A 24013-nucleotide genomic window follows, 5' to 3' on the forward strand; every position below is an offset into this window, starting at 1 on the left:
ATTATGTTATATGATAGTTCTAAACACGCGAAAAGTTGCAAAATTTGGATTTGTGACTCTTGATATTACAAGGAAGAATTTCTTATATTGGAATTTTAAATGTTGAAATACATTTATATGCAATTGATATTGGGATACCATTGAATAAAGAAATAAAGCATCTAAGATATTAATTTGCTCATGCGACAAAAATATTATGAAAAGAGATTTCACAAATATTATGAATTTATTTCATGCCTATGTATGGCTGGCTGGACAAAGCAATAAAGCTTTTGATGAAAAATCATGAGATCCGCCTAATCTGCTCCATTCCCAGAAGTGAATGCAGCAATAAATATTATGAATTTATTTCATGCCTTTGTATGGCTAAACAAAGCAATGAGCTTTTGACCTCAAGAAAATCATGAAACATGTCCAAATTGGTTCTGCTCCATTCCCAGAAGTGAATGCAGCAACATTTGATTTATATTTTTATGATCGTGATCATGATCATGATTTTGGACATGGTTATAAAGAAAATTTCAAAGACACATTTTGTCACCAGAAGTGGCACAATAATGTGAAAAAAAGGAAAAGGAAAATGTGAAAATATTGACAAAAAGATGAAAGTATATATTATCATTACTGTGGTAAAGACCATTTGAGTTGTACTTATTGTACACCAAAACATCTTACAAATAATGAGAAGAACATAGAAACACATTTTGCTTATGAAGATGGTGATTCTGATTATGGCCATATGGATGCTAATCATGTTGATATTGTTATTTTCTTTGTTAAAGCAAATGGAAGCATTGATCACCTCATTGATTATGAGAGTGTTAAAAAAAATCTCATATTGATATTTACGTTTATATGAAAAATGAATGTTTGCACTAGTACCAAAAGATATGTGTCTTATTGATTGTGCAACAACTTATACAATTCTCAAGAGTAATAAATTTTTCTCTTGTTTGATAATGTGAGACATCGATGTTAGTATTATTTATAGTACTACAAATATATTTGAAGACTCTAAAAGAGCTATTATACTTCTACCAAGAAGTTGAATAGAAACTTATTAAGTTTCAATGATATTTGTCTAAATGGATATTATATTGAGACAAACAATGAAAAAGATATGAAATATCTTTATATCTTTATGATTGAGTTGAAAAAGAAAGTGCATTGGAGAAATTATCAACATTCTCTTATAGTTTGTACTACAAGTTTATTAGTACAATTTAAATGCATGTCATGGTAAACTAGAAGTTTACAAATCAAAATGATTGTCTTGTTTGACATGATTAGTTATTATGATGCGAAAAAGAAAAAAAAGGGTTGAAAAACTCATGTGAACACGTTTGAAGCGTGGTAGACCTATTGGTTCCAAAGATAAAAAACTCTTGAATGAGAAAGGGGGCTAATATGCAAAATAACCTAATCGAAAAGGTTGAAATCTCAAAAGATTCATTTGACATAATTAATAGTTCGGTTCCAGAAGAACCTCAGGTACCTGACATGGTTGAAAATGATGAGATCTCAATAAATTATGTCATGAATCATATAATATGGAACCAAAATGAAGTTAACATTGACGAAACTTTTACTTATAACATAGCGATAAATGCTATGAATGACAATGAGGATCAATAAACAATGATCATTGAAGATTATCGGCGAAGAAAAGATTGGCCAAATGAAAATATGCAAAGAAGCACAATTGTATTTGCTTACTGAACGAAAGGTTTTTGGACGTATAGTTCGCACACCTGAAGTTGTGAAACTTGTTGGGTACATATGGATTTTTGCGCAAAAATCAAATTAAAAAAGATGAAATTGTTAGCTACAAAGCATAATTGGTTGCTCAAGGTTGTTCACAAAACCTTGTATTGATTAGTGAAAAAACATGTTCACTAGTATTGGATGCAACAACATTACAATATTCGATTATCCTAGTTGCACAACAAGGTTTGCATTTACATCTAATGGATGATGTTACAACCTATTCGTACGGTTCTTTTGAGAATCATATTTATTTGAAAATCCCTGAAGGATTTTATTTGTCCAACAAGACAAACTCTAAAGAGGGTTATTCAATAAAATTGAACATGCTCTTTTATTGATTAAAGAAATCAAGACGTGTGTGGCATAACCGTCTTATTGAATACTTATTAAAAGAAGGATATAAAAATGATCCTATTTGTTCTTGTATTTATATGAAAAGATCCAAATAATGAATTTGCCATAATTATTGTTTATGTAGATGACATAAACATCGTTGGAATTCCTAATAAGCTCACAAAGGCAATTGATTACTCAAAGAAATAATTTGAGATGAATGATCTTTGAAGGGCAAAGTCTTATTTGAAATTAGAAATTGAGTATTCAAATAAAGGTGTTTTTATACGTCAAGAAGCTTATATAATTAAGGTGCTTAAAATGTTCTAAATGGACAAGTCATGTCCATTATGCACTCTAATAGTTGTGAGGTCGTTAGATGTTGATAAAGACTCTTCTTAGACCTCAAGAAAATGATGAAAATCTTCTTGGTCTAGAAGCACCATATCTTAGTGTCATAGAAACACTAATGTATCTTGCGAATTATACTCGATCTAATATTGCATTTGCTATAAATTTGTTAAGCAAGATATAGTTCTTCAACTACAAGAAGAAAATGGTTTGGAGTAAAACATATACTTCGTTACTTTAAGGGTACTACGAATATGAGCTTATTCCATCCAAATGATTCAGATTCAGACCAATGGGTTATGGATATGCATGTTATTTTACATATTCTTACAATGTCACAATGGTTGATCACAAACAAGATGTTTGTTCACATGTGGTAGCACAATAGTTTCATGAAGGTATATGAAACAAACCATAGTAGCAACATCGTCTAATCATACAAATTACGAGGAAAGTTGTGAATATGTTTGGTTAAGGTTTATAATTCAACATGTGCAAGAAACTTGTGACTATCCTCGAGAAAGATGGAATCAACAACCATATATGAAGACAATAGTGTATTGTTCAATTGACAGGATGATATAGATATCCAAAAATTCGTTCATCTGAAAATATGACAAGTCTATTTGTAAAGTTTTTGCCAAGAAAAACTTTTGAGCAAATGACTCACAAATTCGGACTCACCTTAATGATGTAGGTTTACATGAGGGGGAGAAATAGAATATGTGATGAACAATATTGTATTAAAGAATACAGAATGTTGTACTCTTTTTCCTTCACTAGGTTTTTTTATCCCAAAGGGTTTTTCCTAGTAAGGTTTTAACGAGGCACATTCTTTATCAATGGACACTCAAGAGGGAGTGTTATGAATTAATGATTGTCCATTGATTTGATACATTTACTGATATGATTCATTACTCTTTATGGTAAATATTTGTATTAACTAAGTTGATTTGTTTCCTTTATGGATTACATATTGTATCTATAAATAGGACTCTTCCTATCAATAATAATACACAGATGAGTTGCTCCCTATTCTCTCATTCTATAGTCTCTCTTGTTTCTTCTCTTCTCTATTATCTGTCGTCATTCTCTATGTTATTCGCTTTATTTCATAACATATATAAAATTATCTAACAATTTTTCTGTATTTACTTTCCCTTTTACAAAACGAAGTCTTAGTGGTGCCAAAAGTTGAAAATCATCCTTTAACTAACCTTCCCTTCTGACTGGTAGTTTTGAAACTATTATTTCTTCACCTCCTCTAACTCTATTTTGCTTCTGTCTTCATGAAGATCCTCAAGCATTCACTATTATATGCAGCATGGAACAACTCTCTCATCATTCCGACAGGGTCCCTTACTCCGAAGAGGTTCTGAAAGAAAAAGAAAAAGATGGGTTGGAGGGAAAAGAACTGGATTTTTTCAAAGAAAGGGTTGAGAGGAAAGAGGGAAATGGGGTGATGTTTAAGGTTTTGGAGTCTCTCACTTCAACGAAGTATAGCTTGTCTAGAGTCATAGAGGGGTTAGAGGGAGAAAAGAACGAAGCTTCAGAGGAAGATGGTAAGAGGGACTGTTCTGGTGTGGAACCAATGATGTTGTTGGAAGAGTCGAGGTTGATCTCAGGGCTTGCTGTTGAGGTGGAGAAAAGGGTGGATAGGTGGAAGGAGGCGAGGAGGAAGGAGAAGAAGGAATTGGAGAGCAGTTTGATAAGTTTGACTGAGGAGAATAGGGATGTGAATAACTTGCTTAGGATTGCCCTGTTGGAGAAAGAAGCATTGGAGAAGAGAATAAAGGGGCATGACCATAAAAAGATGCCCCTTTTGCAGTTTGGTTGGTTCATGATGGGGAGTGGAAACACTGAACAATCAACAGAGAGTTCTGGGGCTAAATCAGATAGCAGTGAGTGTGAAGAGGAAGTTGTTAGTGTGGTAAGGTCTTATTACCCTTTTAATTCTTAGTATCTGGAACAATCAATTCTTTCTTGCATAGTTGATGTTTAACAAAAGGGTGAGAAGATGGAACTATATTCTTTCTTAAAGATAGTTACACTAGACACTGTACTGTTACAAACCGGTGATATGTAATAGGGTCAAGATTTGCATATTTTTTTCTGCTACAAATTGGCTGGTCACTCTTTTTTTTCTATCTCATGTTATCAGTATCATAAATTTATTTATTTTTCTCACATATTTATGTGTTGTGTGAAAAAAAATGGGTGACATTTGTTATAGATGACAGTTGTAGCCTGTTCTGAATTTTATGGTCATTTTCCAAGGCTTCAACTGTGGAAAGGATGATGAAGAATCTACGTTTTGAAATCACTCAATTGAGGAGATCTTTGGAAGAGTCTAGGTACTTTGCCATCTGATATTATATTGAATTCATACTCTTTTGTCATAGTGATAAGGAGTTTCTGCTGGTGCTGCATGATTTGCAAGAAAATATTAGTGAAATTAAAAGCCTTTTCATTGATGCCTCCTAATTTTTTTTGGCTGTGCTTCATAAAAAAAAGGAGTAATTTTCTCCCTCTTGGCTTATATATCGATTAAGCTATTTGAGGTTATTTTTGTTTGTGGCTTGCTGCTGCTGCAACTTATAATAATTTATAAGTATGTATTGGAGTTCATATTCTGGTTTTGGATTATTTATCATGAACCTCATGCCAGGTCAGACACAGAGCGCCTCCAGTGTCTCACAGAAAAACAAACCAAAGAAATTGTAGAAAACAAACTCTACATTAAGGAGTTAGAAGATAGAGAGAGAATCTTGGCTCAGAATGTAATCACCTGCTTCATCAACACATGAAATAACTTTTCCCTAACAACACCTATTTTTCTTACTTACCTTGGTTTCTGTCTAACTTGTCAAAAGGTAGAGGAGTTTTTGAGGGAAATGAAAGCAGCAGAAGAAGAAGTTGGTAGATGGAAGGAAGCTTGTGAGTTGGAAGTTGAAGCTGGAAAGGTAGAGATTGAAGAGCGTGACAAAATGGTAAAGATTCATTGGAAAATGTTGTAGAGTGATTGGATGCTAAATTAGTTTATAATTACTTGTCTTTTAAGAATGTCATTGTTTCACCAGGTGGCTGTTTTGAAACAAGAATTGCATAAAACAAAGACTGCTTTGGAGATATCCAATGGAAAAGTAAGACTGAAAGAGGAACTTGCAATGACTGCAATAGCTGCACAAGAAGCAGCAGAAAGGTCTTTGAAACTGGCTGATGCTAGAACAGTTGAACTTCGTGGGAGAGTTGAAGAACTAACCAGACAACTAGAAGAAACAGAGAAATGTGAAAGCAATATTCATAAAGTGAGACGCATATGTTGGCCATGGCAAGTTTTCAAATTGACCTCTGGCAATGTACCAAACACTAGACTTGGAAATGCCAAAAGGATGCTACCAGAAATGCAAGCCATGATTTAATTAACTTATATGTATACTTACATAATTTTCTAAAACAGTGCGTTGATTCATCTTAAACTTCATTTTCCCGTAACAATTCACCCTTATTGATGTAAATGTGGTATACTTTATTGTTGCTGTTTGGACATAACAAGCACAAGCACTAAAACTTTCAGAACTGACATATCTAAAGTTCTGCTATACAAATTTCAAAATAAAAGCATCTTGTGGATTAGAGAAAAATTGTTTTAAACACACAAGTATTTGTTGTTTAAGAAAAACAATACTGTCTTCTTACATTTTATAATCATTGTTTTAGTTCACGGTGTGAAAATATTTATAATTGTAATTCACAGCAATTATAAATTAAATTATATAAAATTTATCAAACTTGATTAGCGGTAATAGGATGAAAAATTACAAATATTAAAAGAAAATATAAAGTGCATCCAATAATCACATTAGATAATAGGTTTTTATATCAAAATTTAGGTTAAATATTTGAAAATTTCCCATTTAACCTTATGCTTTAGATCTGGTGGGACATTAGATTATTAACCCTAATACCTAACCTTGTTGAATACGGTTCCTCATTCAAAATGTTGGTTAAACGATTTTTGTTTTTCATATTAGTAAAATGTCATTGTAGATTATCAATGTGATCATTCATAAAATATTACAATAACTTAACAAGACAATACTTAACGCGTGCTTTGAAAAAAACATCTTCAAAAGCATTTCAATTGAAAAGAAGATAAAAAGTAAATAAGCTTCCATAAATTAAAATTAATTCATGAACAAAGTGAAAATAAAGAATGCAGAGAAGTTAGCTGATTTTAATTTATGATTTCCATATTTGTTCTCTCTAAATGTGTTCTTGAATAAGTTTAGCCAATTATTTTATTTAATAAGGGCCACTTAATTTTTTTTTTTAGATCAAATGTTAAATTTGTTAAATTAAGAAATACATAATATAGCACAGCGCAAAAACTTTTAATTGCAAGAAAATTAATTAATTTTAATAACAAACTAGAATAGCTTTTTTTTCATTAAATTTAATAACCCATCTAACCATCATTTTCCTTATTAACTAACTTATTCAAAATGTCACTAAAGTATTCAATTCAATTTAAAAAAAAAAATCATACCATGAAAAATTATAAAGGGGGTACATTGAGAAAAACAGGGTCTACAAGTAGAATTAGTCTATTTTTTTTCCAATATGGGCCGACCCAGTTATTAACTTGAAGGTGGATCCACGCCCCGACTTGACTTGAGTCTCTATGATAAAATGCATAGCAACTCCTTCAAAAACCCTAGATCCTCTTCACTCTCTTTCACTGCACTTTCTGGTGTTAGGGTTTCTCCGTCAATCAGCGCCAGGTAATGGCTTCTGGCTTTTGGTCTCTCATATTTTTCTTAACTCAAACTTTCGTTTCCTTTTCATTCTTTCGCATTAGTTTATCATTACACCGTCCATTAACGATTTTGATTCGTGTTTGCTTTCTGACAGAGATATGGCTCCCAAACCGCCCAGTACGGGCCTTTTCGTTGGACTGAACAAGGGTCACATCGTCACCAAGAAGGAATTGCCTGCACGCCCCTCAGATCGCAAGGGGGTAAGTTTTATCATTGGTTTTTCAATTGTTGTTCACTGTTTTAGACTTATTAGTTGCACCTTGTTAAATTGAGATGCTTTTATTTAGATCAATTTATTATTCAAAGCAGTCACTATATATTTAGCATAGGTAGTTGTCTGTCTAATTGATATTGTATAACAGTTGTTTTTCAGTTTGTCATTTTTGTTTTTCTGCATAATTAAAAGCTTTTTGTGTTTTTAATTTTTCTGCCTCTTCTATTGTATTTATATGGTTTCAGATTGTGCAGCAGTTTCTTGTATTACGAAAAACATGATTTTTCTGCCGCAACTAATAATCTGTACGGTAGAGAAAATTAATTGATAATTTGGTTACTTTCAGCTCTTTACATGTGTTTTTTGTTAGTAGGGAGCACTCAGACTTAGAACCCTTATTTGTGTCAATTTTTAAGCAATCTGACCTCTACCTTTGGAGACCGATAACCTAATACTTTTAATCATACTTCCACACCTTGATAAACTGCATTTATTGTTTGTATATTTGACTAATTATGCTGTGCAATCTATAGACACAAGGACCAAATTAATGTTGATATGTTTAAAGTGTATCATGTGATAGATCTTTTTTTACTGTTTTATGTTGTGCTGTTTGACGGATGTATGGGTATAAGAGGATAACCTCGATGGATAATTCATCCATTAGTTTACTTCCTATTCTTGGTTTGCTTATTATCTTTGGGGTTCTGTAAATGTATAATTAAACACAGAAAACAAGCAAAAGGGTGCACTTTGTGAGGAATCTCATAAGAGAGGTTGCTGGTTTTGCTCCATATGAAAAGCGTATAACTGAGTTGCTTAAGGTTGGGAAGGATAAGAGGGCACTTAAGGTTGCCAAGAGAAAGCTTGGAACTCACAAACGTGCCAAGAAGAAGCGTGAGGAGATGTCCAACGTTCTCCGAAAAATGAGGTTATTCTATGTTTTTTTATGATATATATTATGCATACATTAATCCTATTATACTATTTATCAATCTTATTGGCTTTTCTCGGTAGTCCTTATCTAAATGCTTATGCTATTTTCTTGTGTGCAGGGCTGGTGGAGCTGGAGACAAGAAGAAATAAATCATGCCTTTGATTTTTGTTTCGAGGACAGTGGAATCCTTTGTTTTAGTTTCACTAGATGGATTTTTGTGTATTGACGTTTAAGGTGTCTTAATTTTGCTTTGTTTTAATTATGTTACTTCATGATCTTACTCTTAGAAATGTGTTTTTTTAAATGGGACATGATCTGTGGGCAAAATTACTATTGGTCTATTTTCTGTTTGAGCAGTCTGATCTTTTGTTATTTATGTTTACTCCGAGGGTTATATTGCATGCTGCATAGGTAATTTTTTATTGTTCCCTGGCAAGAAATAGTCTCCTTTTAATACGATAACTGTTATTTCGAAGTTCCTCGTTTATAGAATGTAGTAGAGATAGGACTGCAATTTGATAGAATTTAATTGTCAACTAAAATTTAAATGTTTAAGTAGAGCCGTCGATAAGATTTGTTCTTCCTGCCTTGAAAATCTTGGGTTAAGAAGTTATCGGCGTGGTATAGTAACAGCTTAAACCAATATTTTTGCGCATTTAATAAAATAAGATTTACGTAATAGCTTGAACCAATTATAAATGAAGAATAGGTAAATTTATGTTAGAATTTATTGTTTGTCTACATTGCTATAAAGCCATGGAGAAGCTTCAAATCCTCAGTTATTAAAAGCCTAGTACGTAATGTACCGATTCTTTAATGCATTTAATAAATCAAGATTTACTTAAAAAAGCTTATTTTATGATATAAATCATTTGACGCTCTTTACAAAATGAGATTTATCCATAAAGAAAAACATTTTAATTTAACTTTCATATTTAAAGGAAATTTTTTTAAAACACAATTTATATTAATAATTCAATTCACCTTTTCTTTGTTTTTGTCCAATAAAATATTTTGCTACGCGATTCTAACATTGCTATATTTATAAATATAGTATTAAAAATGTATTTAGTTACCATTTCCATTTGTCATGTTAAGGAGTAACGAGCTTTAATAATGTTTAGGATTGAGAACAATAATTTTTAAAAGGGGGAGGCTGGTTAATGCTTGCAGTTTATTTATTTATTTTATTTTAATTATTTTATAATTGAAACCTAGATTCTCGAACGTGTATCGTGAACTACGCTGATAATTGAATACTTGAACGGACGCTGAAAAGAAGGCAAAATCTTGTTCCCTGGTTTATTTCTTTAAAACAGGAGAGTGACGAAAATAACATGTTGAATTACAAGTGGTTACTCACTCCATCAAAATTCTTATTAATTTCATTTATACAAAGATGACATGATTGGCATCAAGTCCTGAACTTTTGAGTGAGCTTCTCAACTCCTTCTATACAATCACCTGCAACTCGCTTTGCCCCATTTTTTATAGTAAAACCAAATTCATGAGCTGAATTCCCTGCCTTTGCGATGACAGTTTGTCTCAATTCTTGAGCTTGTTTTCCAGATTTCCTTGTCCATTCTTTCAATCTTGATATAAATTGAGAAATTATTAGGATAATCTCGTCAATCATATCTCGAGCTCTTCCTCCCACATCCGCTGCCATTTTCTTTAGCGTGTCCAGTAAGTTTTGACCCCGGTCAACCGTATCTTGAACAGATAACTGCTGCTCAGGATTCACCACTGTAACTCCAATAGAGTCCTCAAGGAAGTCATCATCCACTGCTTTTATTCCATTCCTCTCCCAACCATCTCTAGCCTTCTCCAACCCCACTGCATATGCATTTACTCGTTTTGCCTCATCCTCTGCCCATGCCCTGAAACCGAACACAATTATATGACACGACTTAAAGATGATCAAAGCAATTTAGTTGCTTCATGAGTTTTCATAATTTTACCTGGCCATTGACAAAGCTTTCCGTTCAACCTCTAGCTCATACTGCACTCGCTTAATTTCTTTCTCTTCATTTTCTGCCACCTCCCGAAGCTTACTAATCCTCTCTTTTTCATGAGCTATTTCATCCTTCTCACTCATAAGGTTTTGTAGATGATCTTCCGTCTCATGCCTTAACCTAGAAAAAACAACCCTTTCTGATTCAATAGCAGCTCGTTCTTTTATCAAGGAAATTCTATCTTCTTCTCTCTTGGCCCTTAACCTTTCCAACTCGCATGTTGCCTCTTTGGCCATTTTTTCAACAACATTGATCTTTTCCCTCTCTATGGAAAGCTTCTGTTCAAAACTTGCAATGATATCCTTCTCAACTTGAGCTACTAAAACACTATGTGAAGCAACAGCGTTATCGGCCAAAGATTCTGCGTCAACACGTGCAAGCTCTCCGTTAACTCTGTCAAAAGCGTCTCCGGTAGCAAGAGCTACAGCTGCTTGGGCCTTTGTCACAGGTTTATGTGGCTGGAACAATCGTGTATTACCTAACCACCACCACACACACACACACACCAAATAAAAAAAGAAGAAAAATTTAAAATCAAATGCAAATAAGACATGTAAGACAAACGGAATTTTTTCAAATACTTCAAAAGAGAATATGACTTACCAAATGCAAGAGCTATTATTCCATGCTCCCCAGCAGATACATCTGCAACAAGTGCAGGGAATGCATCGGAATGTATCTTATCAGCATCTATAAAACCAGAAAGCTGGTACAGCATCTGCCCATGCCAGATCATATTTGAAGCAAACAATTGATTAGTTTGCAGTCCAACTGCAACTAGAAAAACAAAAATAACATAAGCACAACAGAACAACGTCAAGAAACCTTTCCATCTGCTTCTGGAAGCTGTCTTTTCTCTAGGACCATCTTCCAACTAACAAGATCTTGACGTGATAAAGGGCTGCGAGAAATGCATATAGGAGAGAAGGGGAATCACAATCACAGCCAATGCTATACAAAGTTTAAAAGAAAAAAGGAAACCGTGTAAAATTGTGAATAATTGTGAACTCCAATGATGAATATTAACTATGTTGCCCCAGTAGAATGAAGGTAACCACAAAATAGATATCAAATACCAATTTTAGTAAAGCATACCTTTCAGGAGAGAAGTAAAATGGGCCATTGTGTTCATCTGTATCCAACTGTCTATTACATCTTGAAAGCCTGCTTTCAATAAGTCCAGCTTCTGCCAAGCCTGAAGTGTCCATATTCTTTAGACGTGATAAGCTAGGAAAAAGTCATACATACTGACCAGCTGTTGTATTAAAACACGACATTCAAATATCCTACTCTGACCTTGAATGGAAGAAAAATCTGGGTCCTCAGGGGTGATATCATCAAATGCAAGCTCAGTAACATTTTCTATGTACATGGCAGGAAATACCTTTGAGATTGTATTCCTGAAAAAATAATTAGAAGGGCACACATACAGCCACATATTACAATAATACAAATAGCTTGTTTGTAATTATTATTTCACATAACAGTGATTGAAAGAAGAAATAAATAACTACCTTGACAGAGCACTGGTAGCAGACACTAACCATCGAGCATACTCACGGCGTGTGCATAAATCACTGGGTTCAATATCAGTCTCAATCACCTGATTATGCAGAAAACTTTTCATTAATGATCAGAACAATTGGAATACTTTGCTGTAACAAAATCCAAACTACATCTAAAATGTGTTTATGAAAAATCTATCAAGTCCTTCTTTCGCAAGTTCTTAAATACGTAGTCCTTAAAAATAACGTCTGACCTACTATCCGTTTAAAACTGCAAATAAGAACAAAGACATACCTTCAGAGCTTGCAAAGCAGCTAATGCTTGTCCCTGACCTTGGTCGACAACTGCAGGAACTAAAAGCTTTCCAGGAAACACCTGTACAGCTGGAGAAACTACTGATGGAGCAGGAATACCAGGAGCAGAGTAAAAGGCTCCATTTGAAGATTCAGATCTACATTTATTAACTTCATTATCATCATTTTTGACCAGTCCATCTACAAATGTATTAGTTGATGAGACAAATGATTTTGTCAACAGGTCATTTTGTGAAAAGTTCTGCTCCTCAAAGGATGATTTGTCTGAGACCTGCGGCATGTTGTTCAGATCAAGATTTCCTTTAGTTGAAACTGATGGATCGTCCTCTTCAAGAAAAACCTCAGGATCTGAAGTTGTCTTATTTGACTGAGTATTGACATCAATATTGACAAGTACACTTTCATCATCAGCTAAAATACATAAAGTATTAAAAATAGCAGAACTTCTATTGCCACTTGAACCGATAATTTCATCCTGCTGCTCACATATAACAGGTAGGGGCTCATCATCAATGTTGGACATGTTTCTTGGTTCAATGAAGGATGGGTTCTCCTTAAGCTTAGTAGTAGAGTTATCTGTATCTGAAGCACAGCTGCTATCAAAATCTTTAAATCTATACATATCCAAAGAATCAATAGGAGTTTCAGATTCAGGATCATTAAGTGCCACTGTACTCTCCCTGGGAACAACATACCCATCATCAACAACTGACCCATGCTGTAATTCTTCTTGAACGGATATGTATACGATGGCATCAGCATTGTCGTCATGAACCAACTGGGACTCTATGTCAGAATCATTAACAATTCTATGGCAACTGGGAATCTTATCAGACTCAGGAGATGAACAACTCCGGGATATATCTATCTGACCTTCTACATTAATATCTCCTTGCTCCACCGTGTTGTCAGCGTTTACATGTTCTGTTTTGTCATTACAATCATCAGAAGATAAAAGCACTACCTGATATGTAGTCAGGGGCTTCACTTGTCCTGCACGTAGTCAAGCATGCATAAGTTAAATTGCTTCACTCAAAGCAGATAACTTTCCCCCCAAGACGAGTTGATGGTTCATGCATGGCAAAAGCAGAAGCAAAAAAAGTTTACTTACTGGCACCGTTTCGCCTGCTTACAAGGAGGGCAGCAAAAGCAATCCCTGAAAGAAGAAAGATTCCAGCCACACCCACTCCCACAACTCCTGAAAACAAACTACTTCAAGCAGTGAGAATTACTAACAGCAACAAAAAAAATGTTAATATCTTTTCCGGTAACTCTCTAAAATTGCATGTGAAACCAGCAACCTCACAGACTATCTGTAACATATCAACACAGAGGCTTTATTTGGACACATATTTCATCAAGCATGGCTAAAAGAATCAAGGATGAATAGACAGTTTAGTATATAAACTATTGACATAATTTTTATTATTTTAGTTCAACAACTTTAATTATGTTAGTTTTGTTTCATCTCTGGTAATGCTTAATGATCTTTAGTAATGATCACATATATTTATTACAAAATTAATAGGCAAACGAATTTATCTTTGATTTGTAAATTTAAAATTCTTAATGATTCTTTCAAAATTAATCAATATTAACCTTAATCAATACAATAAAAGTAACAATTACTAAAAACCAAATATGTGAAAATAAAATCAACTAAACTAAAAGTTTTTGGAATAAGAAATATTTACCCAAACATTAATGCTAAAATATGTCTTTACCCAAAAATTAAATAAGAAAGAATAATAAACTTATATATAAATTAGTTTAAAAAAACTCCCTTGTTTACCTTCTCTGAGTGACGATTTTAACTTATAGGACAAACTCAATTCACTTTAACCTTTTTGTTTATTTATCCTAATTATTAGTGTTCATTGAGAACTTTATCCAAACATTGACTAAAATCCAAGAAGCAAACAAAGAAAAACAAATGAATGGAAAACGAATCCCACTACGAGCTATAACGCAACCAAACATTTCATACATCAACAAGCGCAACAATTTTTCAAAATTTAAATAATTACCACGGCCAATAACTACTCGCTAATTAATAAAAATAAGAAACGGGACAATCAGTTTTATAATCAACAGCGTTCTCTTAGAATCTTTGACCTAAATCCAAAGGAGAGAATAATATATCTGGAATTTAAAACACTTCGCTCACCTCCATATGATTCGTTCTTCTTAAACTCCGAAACGGAACGGTTATCCGACCCGGCCCGAATAGGAACAGAACACGACCCGTTCCCTTGATTTGCAATGCAGAGAAGGCGAACGCGACGACGATGATCGACGTTGGTGAAGCGCGTGTGGAAAAGAATTGGGTTTATTTTCGTGGAATTGAAAGGAGTGAAAGCTAATCGAATTTGAAGAGAATTTGGAGTAGTGATCGATGCCATCTAAGAATTCAATCACCTCTGAACTGCACTCACTCACACCAAGATTATCAAGCCAAACACACACCAAGATCAAGAATCAGAGTTAAAACTCACATTCACACACTCTCAAGAGTCACTCACTGAATCCACTAACAAACTTTTTTTCGATTGCATCTAATTTATAGGTTGGTTTGCGTAGTAAAATTTGTTTTTTGTACGAGTTTAAGTTTCGTGTATCATTATGTTAGTATGAAAACTGTGCATTAATAAAAATAGTACTTCGTTAAGATTCATAAACAGTTAGAAGATTCTAATTTCTGTATAATTATTATACTCTAAAAAGTTAAAAATAAATTTAATGTAAGATGCAATTTCAAATATTGTTGCATTTATCGACAATAATACTTCTACAAATATTAGATTTGATGAATTTTAAATAAATTATTACACTCTAATTTTAGTATTTCTTTTTATGGAAATTGTTGGTTTGATTATAGGTCTATACCCGAAATGGAATTTATCCTCCTACAATTGGGAGAGAAAAATATGTATTTTTCTTAAAAATAATTATAATGTTATTCTTGAAAAACTTTAGAGGCTTTGTATGGCTACACTTTTGGGAATATGATACTAATCATTTTTCAGCATATGAAGTGATTCTGCCAAGTTCTTTCCCATAAAGTGATTTTACCTTTTGCCCACATGTCACCATGCAATTGTGCACCCAACCCTTGTTTGTCATGCTGGTATTGGTTTTATAAACTTTTGTTTAAACCATTTTCATGATTATGGACTAAATTTGATCAATAGTTAATTAGCATTAAATTTTGTTTAAAATGTTTTCATGAAATTAAAAAATGTCAAGGATTTAGAATTATAAAACTTGTTAAAAGGGATAAAATAACCTACGGGTTTATACTTACATGACCTACAAATATATTTTAATTTAAAAATACACAATAAACTTGATGATTTATTCAAATGCTGGCCAAATTATGCGTCACCAAAAAATCCTCGTTTTTCCTCATGATGAATCGGTAACTTACTTTCTTAGAAACAACAAAGATTCAACTCCTTTTATCTTATCTCAAATTTCTTACAATTTGTGAAGATCATAACCAAAACCTATTTTGTTTCCCTGTCATCCTAAACACCACAAAAGAACCTACATAATTAAACCTATGTACACACCCTTCTCACTCCCCCGAGCTCTCACATGAGCTTCCAAGATTGGACGTTATATCATGCACCAAAACCCTAATTATGTTGCTACCTGATGATCTTGATACATCCATGCACTCCTGCAGGTCTGCATCACAGGCTATCAAAACCCATTCATGATCATCATCAAGGTACTTGATATCAAATGTACCCACCTCAAGTTTCAATCTTTTAGCAACTTCTTCTTTCAGTTCCACAATGCCACATGTTAATGAGACCCGGAATCTTATGATATCTTCTCTGTATGTTGCCTTGATTGTCACAGTCTTCATTTCTTTTGTAGCTGCAAAAGGTGTCACTGCTTTATTAGGAGTACCCATGCTTTGCTTGGGAGATAAATCTAGGGCTGGAGGATTAGTCCCACAAGCTTCAGGAACAAGGTCCTCCAAAATTGCCTCAGCTACTGAAGGACACAAATTTCTTAAGTCTTTAGAACTACCAGCATCCTCTATTAGCATCCCCCCAAATGGCTCTTGAAGTTCTGCAGCCATAAATTCAGGCACGGGGAAAGGAGTGGGCTTGTTCGGTGTTGATTCTGGTGATCTCCTTAGCACAGCACATTGGTCATGGTTGGAAGTAATGAATATATCTTTTACAGGTGAACTTTCATTTGGGGGACTGTCATGCCATGAACCGTGAGAAGTAGGGTTTGTGCTATCCTCACTTGAGCCACTTCCAGTTCTAGTCCTTTTTGGTTCTTTCCCAACCTCAGAACCTCCTTTATCATTTGTAACTCTCTCAAGATTATGTATTCTTCCTACCAATTGATCTTCCATTCCTGCTTCTCTGTTTGTTTCTAATTCTTTGGATTCATTCACTTTCATCTGAGGCTCTGATGGTCTAATGCTCATTGAGACTGGCTGAGTGAACTTGTTTGGAGTAGATGGTTCAGGAAGGGAACCAACAGCAATGGGAAGTGGACTTGTGCTGAGAGAATTCAAACCAAATGCTCCTTCAGCACCCTGCACAGATTCAATAACACGCTTCAGCTTGGACAGGGAACGATTAACCTTGTTGATCTTTCGAGATGGCCAACGTGATATCCCATGCTGCCTACATATGCGCTTCATTGTGGTTGGACAAACTGTATACCAAGAAAAATATCTTAGAACAACATGTTTGGCCAATGCTCACTTCCTTTTACTTCTATAGATAAAAGGTAGAGATAAAATTCATTGTGGTGGAGCAAAAATTTGTATTCATAGATAAATATAATGTACGATTCCTGCTAGATGTATATTGTGAAGATAAAAATCAAAACTATTTCTTATCTATATGTATTAGGAGTGTGAACATACCACCAAGGCTCTTTGCAGCATCTTTTAGACTCCCAGCAAAATATCGTTGCAAGACTTCAAGACTGATTGATTTCTCAGTTTTGCCACGCTTCCTCTCTAAGGGTTTCTTTGAGGTTTTAGTCTCTAAAGTAGTCATATGATCAATTTTTCCACCTGCTTTATCACTGAGATTCGCTTCATGATTGATACCATTGCAGTACTTCAATATGTGTTTCTCTGATGGATCACGTGGAACTTCCTCCTCCATATTTGGTGAAGTACCAGGTCTATGTGGTGATCTAATAGATGGGGCAATTGGAATGGATTCAAGCCTCGTGTGAATTCTTTCAATTGTTGCTTCAATAATTTCAATTGAACCATCCTCAAGTTCAACACCAGAAGCAATCTTAAGACTCTGGAAATGCTGTTTCATTGTTGCCAATATGGACGCCAACAAAGTCTTTTGTTCGTGAAAGTCTGTGACCCTAGGAGGCAGAAAAAACTCCAATACATAATCATCAGTTCCTGTATGAGAGCTTCGTAAACATATTGCAAAACAGCTTGTTAATCCAAACATGAGAGCATAATGAACTAAGGGATAATCAGTTTTGCAGAACTGGGTAATGTTTGAACAGAAGCACATGCTGTGGGACAGAAAGGCCCTCCCAGCAACCCCTTGACTTTGTTGTAAGTGATGCTCAACACAGGCCTCACGGAAACCCCATAAATGAGCATCTATAATATAGAATGCTACGTCAGTTGTAGACATGCAAACTTTCCCCATGCAGCTACCATCAAAACTAGAACAAATTTTCTTCACACCACCACCTTGGGCCAACACACTCCGATGCTTACAGGGAATCCATGTTTGCGCCAGAGGTAAATTATGATTTTCACAAACCACTGTCAGTATCTCCAAGATCTCTGATAAAGCATTCTGACGGCCTTCATTACATATCTGGTTTAAAAGCATTGCCAAGTTATATCTGTGGGAACAAAGGGTTAAGATAAAGAACAACAGCAATATAACAGATGGGGATGCATCATGTCTGATGGTTAAATCACCTGAGTGTATGGATGGTCCAAAATTTCCGAACTCCTCAAATTTACTGTCTGCAAGGAAACATACTTTTATCAAACATGTAATCACCGCATGATATTCGTCAAACATGAGCAAATTATGGGCATGATTAGCCAAGTTAGAAGAAACCCAACCTCAAGGGCTTTGCAGATTTTATCAACCTCGGGAGCATAGTTAATCTTCTGTGAGGTCATTATCAACTCCAGTACACCAACACATGACTGCAATGCCGGCTCAAACACGGGCAAAGCCAAAGATCCACGAACATTGTAATGTAGAGCATGATCTCGGCGTGGATACTCTTTACTAGAATAATACAGAACATTGGGAGTCCATTCTGGTAATTTCTGCTGAAAAACCCGACCAGGGAGTCCCAAACTTCCATCATCCTCACCATCCACAGCGAACACGTACATCAGAGAGACCGTTCTATACTGATGGAGACCATTACTGTGTGGATCAAGAACAAATGGTTGTCCTGAAGTTGTAAGCACATACCTATTACCATTCCGCACAGGTGCCCAAACTTGAGCCAGAACATTCAATTCAGTCAACTCTTTGAAGTATCGAAGCGCTTGTGTCATCCTTTCCTTAATTACACAGTACCCGCCCACATTTTCCGGTAGTGGCATAGGCGCAAGTGGTGGCAAAAGCTTCTTGCTCTCATCATTCTCCTCTGGCTTTTCAGCTATTGAATTTGAATCACCTGAAAACAGTTGCTTCGGTTAGAATAATTGCAGATCCCTGAAGAAACAAGAAAATTCATGTTTAGCACCAAAGGACACAGGAGTAGTAGGCAATGAAAGATTAACAGTTATGGTGGTAATAACACCTCTGAACTTAACATCACAACATATCTACAACCTCCAAACCTCATAAATACTCCAAGAATCATATAAAAAATGTAGCATACATTGGCAAAGGTAAAATCCAAGGGAAGCACATTACAGACAAAACTCTGGGCTGCAAACATTAGCTTGCTTGAACAAACTACACTCAAAGGAGTACAACCATGTCAAGCCATGAAATTTCAGCTGTTGCGTTTAGAATACGTGATAAAAGAAATTCAACTTCAATCCCATAAGTTCCATCCATATATTACCTGTACCTAATAACCAAGTTCCTCAGCAATCAAAAAGGGCTTCAACTACAGTAATTGGCTATTAAAATGGTTGTTCTCAAAATTTTTTTTTCTTTTTTTTCCAATTCGCATAAACTTCAAGCTAAAAATGGGCAAAAGGAAACTACTAACACCAAAAGAACACACACCACAGAAACTAATTCCACCCCATATTACATTTGCAAATCTAAAAAATCAAATTCAGCTGCATCTATTCAAGTTACATTCCAAAGGGTATCAGCAAGTACAAAAAGAAGGATGCAAATCCCAAAACTGAAGTTCAAAGAAAGCCAATCTGAAAGCATACAAGGGAAGATCTTGTGGCAATCAGAGAAGGCAGAAGCTGGAAACTTGGGGTCTTCTCCATCAGAGAAAGCCCACAGAGGAGAGTAAGGCTGGTCAGAGTTGGAGGAGAACAGAAAAGGTGACATGGGATTGGAGACAAAGGCCATGTGATCCAAAGGCCATGAAGTTTCCAAGTCCAGATCGAAGTCCATGGTGCAGCCACCTTCCTCTGCTGGCTTTGACCTTGGAACACAGTCTGTATTTTCTTCCTCAGATTCTGACATTTTCTTCTCGGAGTGCTAAAGAGTTTGCGGTGAAGATTGGAACTTTGTGAAGAGAAGTTTAAGGGCAGCGTAGAATAGATGATGATGGGTAAACTTCAGGTGAATGCATAGAGTCTGTGATTCCATGTGAAAAATTTTACAACTCCCTTCCACTTGCAAGTTGCGACAAAGTGTCAATTAATTATTCAATAAAATGAAATTAAAGGGAGAAAAAAATTCTTGTTGTGGCACCAACTACCAAAAGAAGGGCACTTGCACCTGTCCCTGTCTTTTCTCTTTTTATTCATTTGAAGATTTTCAAAGTTCCCATACACAAAAAATAATAATGTAGTTCTTGACAATTTTCATTATGTTTTCTTTTCATTGGCTTGCATTGTAACTTTCACTGTTTGCAAATTTATTAACTGGTCTCCTCATCACATTTTGTTTTGTATTTAAGTTTTGACATGATAATTCAAAAATATAACTCATATTTTAAATCTTACAGCAATGTTTCTCCAACATTCAGTATATTCATTTTCCTTTCATATTAATTACATTTTTATTGATTTTTCTCTGTTTACAATAAAAGATTGAGAATCTAATAAAAAATCACGCAAAGCCTTTTTTCTTTTTTCAAAATATCAAATAAAACAAGATGAAGGAAGTAGCACGTGGTTTCACTTTCCTATTTGATTTTAAATTCCTAAATACAGTTTCAACAATAATATGTGATTATAAAGTGAACGTAGTCTATATATATCTTATGTAAAATATCTTCTTAAAAAAACGTGAACAAATAATAAAATAGGCCAATTTGAGTTAATTTATGCTAATTCACAAAAAAAACACAACGATTGGAATTGTTTAAGAAAATAGATTAAAAATGTTGATCCAGCCCTAATACACTATTGGTTGAGGTGGATTAGTCCACTAAAATTACTGGAAATAAATATATACACGAATTTGGTGGTGTTGTGTGTTTGGTATCAAACAAAAAAAAAAACAATATAATATGTGACATTTGATAAGTCATGATGAAGACTCAGTCATATAAAAATTACTCCTCTCCCAAACTTTAATCCTATTATTTAAAAACAATCAATTCTCTGGAATAGAAGAATACAACAATTATTATAATATAAGTGAAATTTATATTTTAAGATATATTTTTTTCTAAACCTTATTTAAGTGTTTTTATTACATTATTCTTGAAAAATTTTACTATGAAAAAATAAAAATTTAAATTATTTATATATTAGTTTTATTTATTTTTAGTTAAATATGAAACTTCTTGTTAAGATTGAGCGCTTATCACTAAATCAAAAGTTATAGTCATTAGTCCGTAACAATTTTTTCCTCATCAATTGTTTTACTGGAAATTTTACTTTTGAGTTGTAACTTGGTCAATTTGTGTAACCCGCAACAATCTCTTTCTTAATAATTGTTCACCAATAATCAAAGTCGTGATCTTGACCTTAATACCAATTAACTTCTAGTTAAGTGATAAGTGTTCGATGTAACGAATCTATACAATACTGATTTATAGTGTGAACATGAGAGTAGATATATGTGATAAAATGATAAATTTTAGGAATTGAAAGCAAAGGAGAAGTTGTCTACGATTGGTGAGAAAGATATGGAAAGCAAAATGAAAAGTATGTTGTGTGGCGATAACAGCATCGGTACTTGTTTTTTTGCGTCATGAAAGAAGTTCCATTTCTCTGTCGTTCAGAAGATGCGTGGTGAGCGTTGAGTGATACTCTTAAAATCTCTCCAATTGAAAGCTACAAATTTTCTTCCCATCATCTTCATATCTCATCCTATGCTAGGAGTGGTCGCAATTCCTTCAACACAGATTAATATTGAAAAATAAAATGCTACAATTTTTCCTGCAATTTATTGATTTATGGAGCGAAAAGTTAGCAAGAGAACAATACAATGCCTTTGTGTAGGTGTATCCTAACCAAGTTTAGAAAGTGATGGTTATTCAAACATATCTGCCATAAAACATAAAAATAATAAAATAAATTAAAGTTTGACTCATACACGGTTATAATAAGTAAAATAATAATAATATATAACTACATGTTGAATCTTTTCGATATTTTTTTTTCTCAAAAAACTTCATAATATTAGAGTTATTAGTCATCAATCCATTATCATTAAAGTGTTTTCAAAAAAACTTCACAATATTTGTATGATATACTATTGAATTGCTTTTAATAATAAAATTACTATAGTTACTATTATTTTATCATTGTATATTGATTATGTAGTTGCATCAAATAATGTAAGACTCCATTAAGGTTATACATATACTTTACTTACATAATATATTAAATTAATTAACTTTAGCATATCATAATATATGTACCTATTAGAGACATTAAATAAGAAATAATGGTCCCTGAAATTTAGGGTTTAGAATTTGTGTTGAATATGTAATGGAACAGTGACATTATTGTGGAGAATGATAGTTGGAGAAAGTGTGGTTCCAATGAGAAGTGAAGTGCAGGAGGTGACGTAATACTTATCAACTCCACTTCCCTTCTTAAGTAACCGTCTTCGGTGCTGGAACAGAAGAACAAAACGACACTCTTATCTTATTTTAAGGTCGTTTCGTTTATTAGCTAACTTTATTGCATTCATATATTTTATATTATAAATTGAGATCCACTTCATTTTATTCTTACTTTTAAACAAAAATATATTATGATTCTCATTTGACTTATATCTTTTATATATTTTATTTTTTCACCTAATTTAGTATGAATCATTCATTTATATATATATATATAATTATGTTTAGTCATGTCAGAAATAAATAATGAGAATAAAAAAATAGAAATTATAGTATCATTTTCTTATTTTAAAATAGAATAATGATATTTTAACTATTAAATTTTGACAATTTTTTTTACAACATGAGACAACATCTTTTAAGTGATTTTGGAATATTAAGAATGAAAAATTGAAGAAAAAAAAATATTTAGAAGATGTCACATTATATTGTAAGAGAAAGTTGTCAAAATTTAGTAGTCAACAAATTTTACGGTCTATATTTTATAAACTAGGTAAACATTTTATCTCTCAGTCGAAATGCATTATAGATTAAATTTTACTGTTTATAATTCTAGTGTATTTTTAGCTATTAAAAACATTTTTTTATTATCATTTTTAATTGTGTAAAAACATATACTCATCATGTTGTGTATTGGTTCATTCCTGCGCTTAAGGACTAACATGTAGATCTGTTTGTGTTCTAAACTCTAATTTTATTTTATTTTGTTTTTAATGAACGGAAATACTTTTTTTTTTAAGTTCACAAGAGTAGTGTTATTAGAGTGAATAGAGCCAAAAAGTGTTTTCCTATCATTCTTATAATTTTAACTACAACGTTTAAAATTGAATGACTCGATATAACTCTTAGAATTTCAAGTAAGAGCATTAAAAATTATATCACACTAATTATCGATAGAATTCTTTTTGAAATCTCATGTTTTCTTTATTATTAAATTATTGTAGGAGATAAAATAGTATATTAAAGAGATCTTAATTAATTAACTTTAACAACAATAATTATGGTGTTTAATCTCTGGTGGGTTCTCTGATCTGTGCATTTAGTTTTGAACCTTTTCTCACAAGGACACTCACACAGAGGCCAAAGGAAAAGCATTATAAATTTCCCACTTGTGGCTCAGAACTATTTTTCGAATTTACTAATCAAAAGAACATAGACCAAATTAGTGGAAGTGGACCAAGAAAATCATAGTAAATAAATAGTAGACTTTAAAATATGTATGTAAGGTCAATGTGCAACAAGGATCAAATAAAACACTAATTTTTGTTTGGTGATGGATAATGTTTGCTTGCGAGTTGCCACAGAACAATAAATCATTATTTGACGTTTTGCCTACTCAAACAAAGCAAGAAAAAAAAAAGATAGAAATAATGAAACGAAAGAAATGAGAGAGGAAAATGATTGAGATATATAATTGAATAGCTGAAGATTATTCAAAATAAATTCCTTTTTAATTAATGGATCAACCACTCATTAGCGATATGGACATTTAGGTCACGTAATTCTCCATCCCACAAATAACTTATTGTTGATTTAATCATATA

General features: G+C 33.5%; 4 protein-coding genes across 6 annotated transcripts; 2 read left to right on the forward strand and 2 right to left on the reverse strand.

Moving 5' to 3' along the window:
- Positions 1-3653: 3653 nt before the first annotated feature.
- LOC114190610 (uncharacterized protein At3g49055) lies at positions 3654-5946 on the forward strand. Its single transcript, XM_028079563.1, has 5 exons — positions 3654-4381; positions 4729-4805; positions 5120-5231; positions 5325-5441; positions 5532-5946. The coding sequence occupies exons 1-5, from the start codon at positions 3776-3778 to the stop codon at positions 5871-5873; spliced, it is 1254 nt and encodes a 417-aa protein (XP_027935364.1). The 5' UTR covers positions 3654-3775; the 3' UTR covers positions 5874-5946.
- A 1161-nt stretch (positions 5947-7107) lies between these two features.
- On the forward strand, positions 7108-8804 carry LOC114189863 (60S ribosomal protein L36-3-like). The gene is made up of 4 exons (XM_028078580.1): positions 7108-7235; positions 7366-7471; positions 8217-8416; positions 8541-8804. Exons 1-4 carry the CDS (start codon positions 7144-7146, stop codon positions 8569-8571), a joined length of 429 nt encoding a protein of 142 aa, XP_027934381.1. The 5' UTR covers positions 7108-7143; the 3' UTR covers positions 8572-8804.
- Positions 8805-9777: 973 nt separating this feature from the next.
- Positions 9778-14877, reverse strand: LOC114189501. Of its 2 annotated transcripts, none has more exons than XM_028078079.1 (10): positions 14425-14877; positions 13369-13455; positions 12238-13250; positions 11952-12040; positions 11734-11837; positions 11533-11632; positions 11263-11338; positions 11041-11155; positions 10384-10915; positions 9778-10302 (listed from the first exon to the last, which is right to left on the reverse strand). In XM_028078079.1, the coding sequence occupies exons 1-10, from the start codon at positions 14657-14659 to the stop codon at positions 9837-9839; spliced, it is 2817 nt and encodes a 938-aa protein (XP_027933880.1). In that variant the 5' UTR covers positions 14660-14877; the 3' UTR covers positions 9778-9836. The 2 variants fall into 2 exon arrangements, with proteins under 2 accessions (XP_027933880.1, XP_027933881.1); XM_028078080.1 differs by having other exon boundaries at positions 13369-13466; positions 14425-14539.
- Positions 14878-15610: 733 nt separating this feature from the next.
- Positions 15611-20069, reverse strand: LOC114190990 (protein NLP6-like). Of its 2 annotated transcripts, none has more exons than XM_028080098.1 (5): positions 19645-20069; positions 18352-18923; positions 18202-18249; positions 17158-18094; positions 15611-16943 (listed from the first exon to the last, which is right to left on the reverse strand). In XM_028080098.1, the coding sequence occupies exons 1-5, from the start codon at positions 19904-19906 to the stop codon at positions 15835-15837; spliced, it is 2928 nt and encodes a 975-aa protein (XP_027935899.1). In that variant the 5' UTR covers positions 19907-20069; the 3' UTR covers positions 15611-15834. The 2 variants fall into 2 exon arrangements, with proteins under 2 accessions (XP_027935899.1, XP_027935900.1); XM_028080099.1 differs by having other exon boundaries at positions 18352-18961; positions 19645-19749.
- Between the last annotated feature and the right edge of the window lie 3944 nt (positions 20070-24013).

Source organism: Vigna unguiculata, chromosome 7 (assembly GCF_004118075.2).
Source record: "Vigna unguiculata cultivar IT97K-499-35 chromosome 7, ASM411807v1, whole genome shotgun sequence".
NCBI lineage: Eukaryota > Viridiplantae > Streptophyta > Magnoliopsida > Fabales > Fabaceae > Vigna > Vigna unguiculata.

Excerpts from the sequence above, each read along its gene's own strand:
- LOC114189863 (XM_028078580.1), top strand. The coding sequence starts at position 7,144 with ATGCATAGCAACTCCTTCAAAAACCCTAGATCCTCTTCACTCTCTTTC. Across the intron at positions 7,236-7,365 it reads TCTCCGTCAATCAGCGCCAG|AGATATGGCTCCCAAACCGC; the intron begins GTAATGGCTTCT and ends GCTTTCTGACAG. Across the intron at positions 8,417-8,540 it reads AACGTTCTCCGAAAAATGAG|GGCTGGTGGAGCTGGAGACA; the intron begins GTTATTCTATGT and ends TCTTGTGTGCAG.
- LOC114190990 (XM_028080098.1), bottom strand. The coding sequence starts at position 19,906 with ATGTCAGAATCTGAGGAAGAAAATACAGACTGTGTTCCAAGGTCAAAG. Across the intron at positions 18,095-18,201 it reads TGGACCATCCATACACTCAG|ATATGTAATGAAGGCCGTCA; the intron begins GTGATTTAACCA and ends CTTTTAAACCAG. Across the intron at positions 16,944-17,157 it reads TGCTGCAAAGAGCCTTGGTG|TTTGTCCAACCACAATGAAG; the intron begins GTATGTTCACAC and ends CTTGGTATACAG.
- LOC114189501 (XM_028078079.1), bottom strand. The coding sequence starts at position 14,659 with ATGGCATCGATCACTACTCCAAATTCTCTTCAAATTCGATTAGCTTTC. Across the intron at positions 13,251-13,368 it reads AAGCAGGCGAAACGGTGCCA|GACAAGTGAAGCCCCTGACT; the intron begins GTAAGTAAACTT and ends GACTACGTGCAG. Across the intron at positions 11,156-11,262 it reads TTCCAGAAGCAGATGGAAAG|ATGCTGTACCAGCTTTCTGG; the intron begins GTTTCTTGACGT and ends TGGCATGGGCAG.
- LOC114190610 (XM_028079563.1), top strand. The coding sequence starts at position 3,776 with ATGGAACAACTCTCTCATCATTCCGACAGGGTCCCTTACTCCGAAGAG. Across the intron at positions 4,806-5,119 it reads AGATCTTTGGAAGAGTCTAG|GTCAGACACAGAGCGCCTCC; the intron begins GTACTTTGCCAT and ends ACCTCATGCCAG. Across the intron at positions 5,442-5,531 it reads TTGAAGAGCGTGACAAAATG|GTGGCTGTTTTGAAACAAGA; the intron begins GTAAAGATTCAT and ends TTGTTTCACCAG.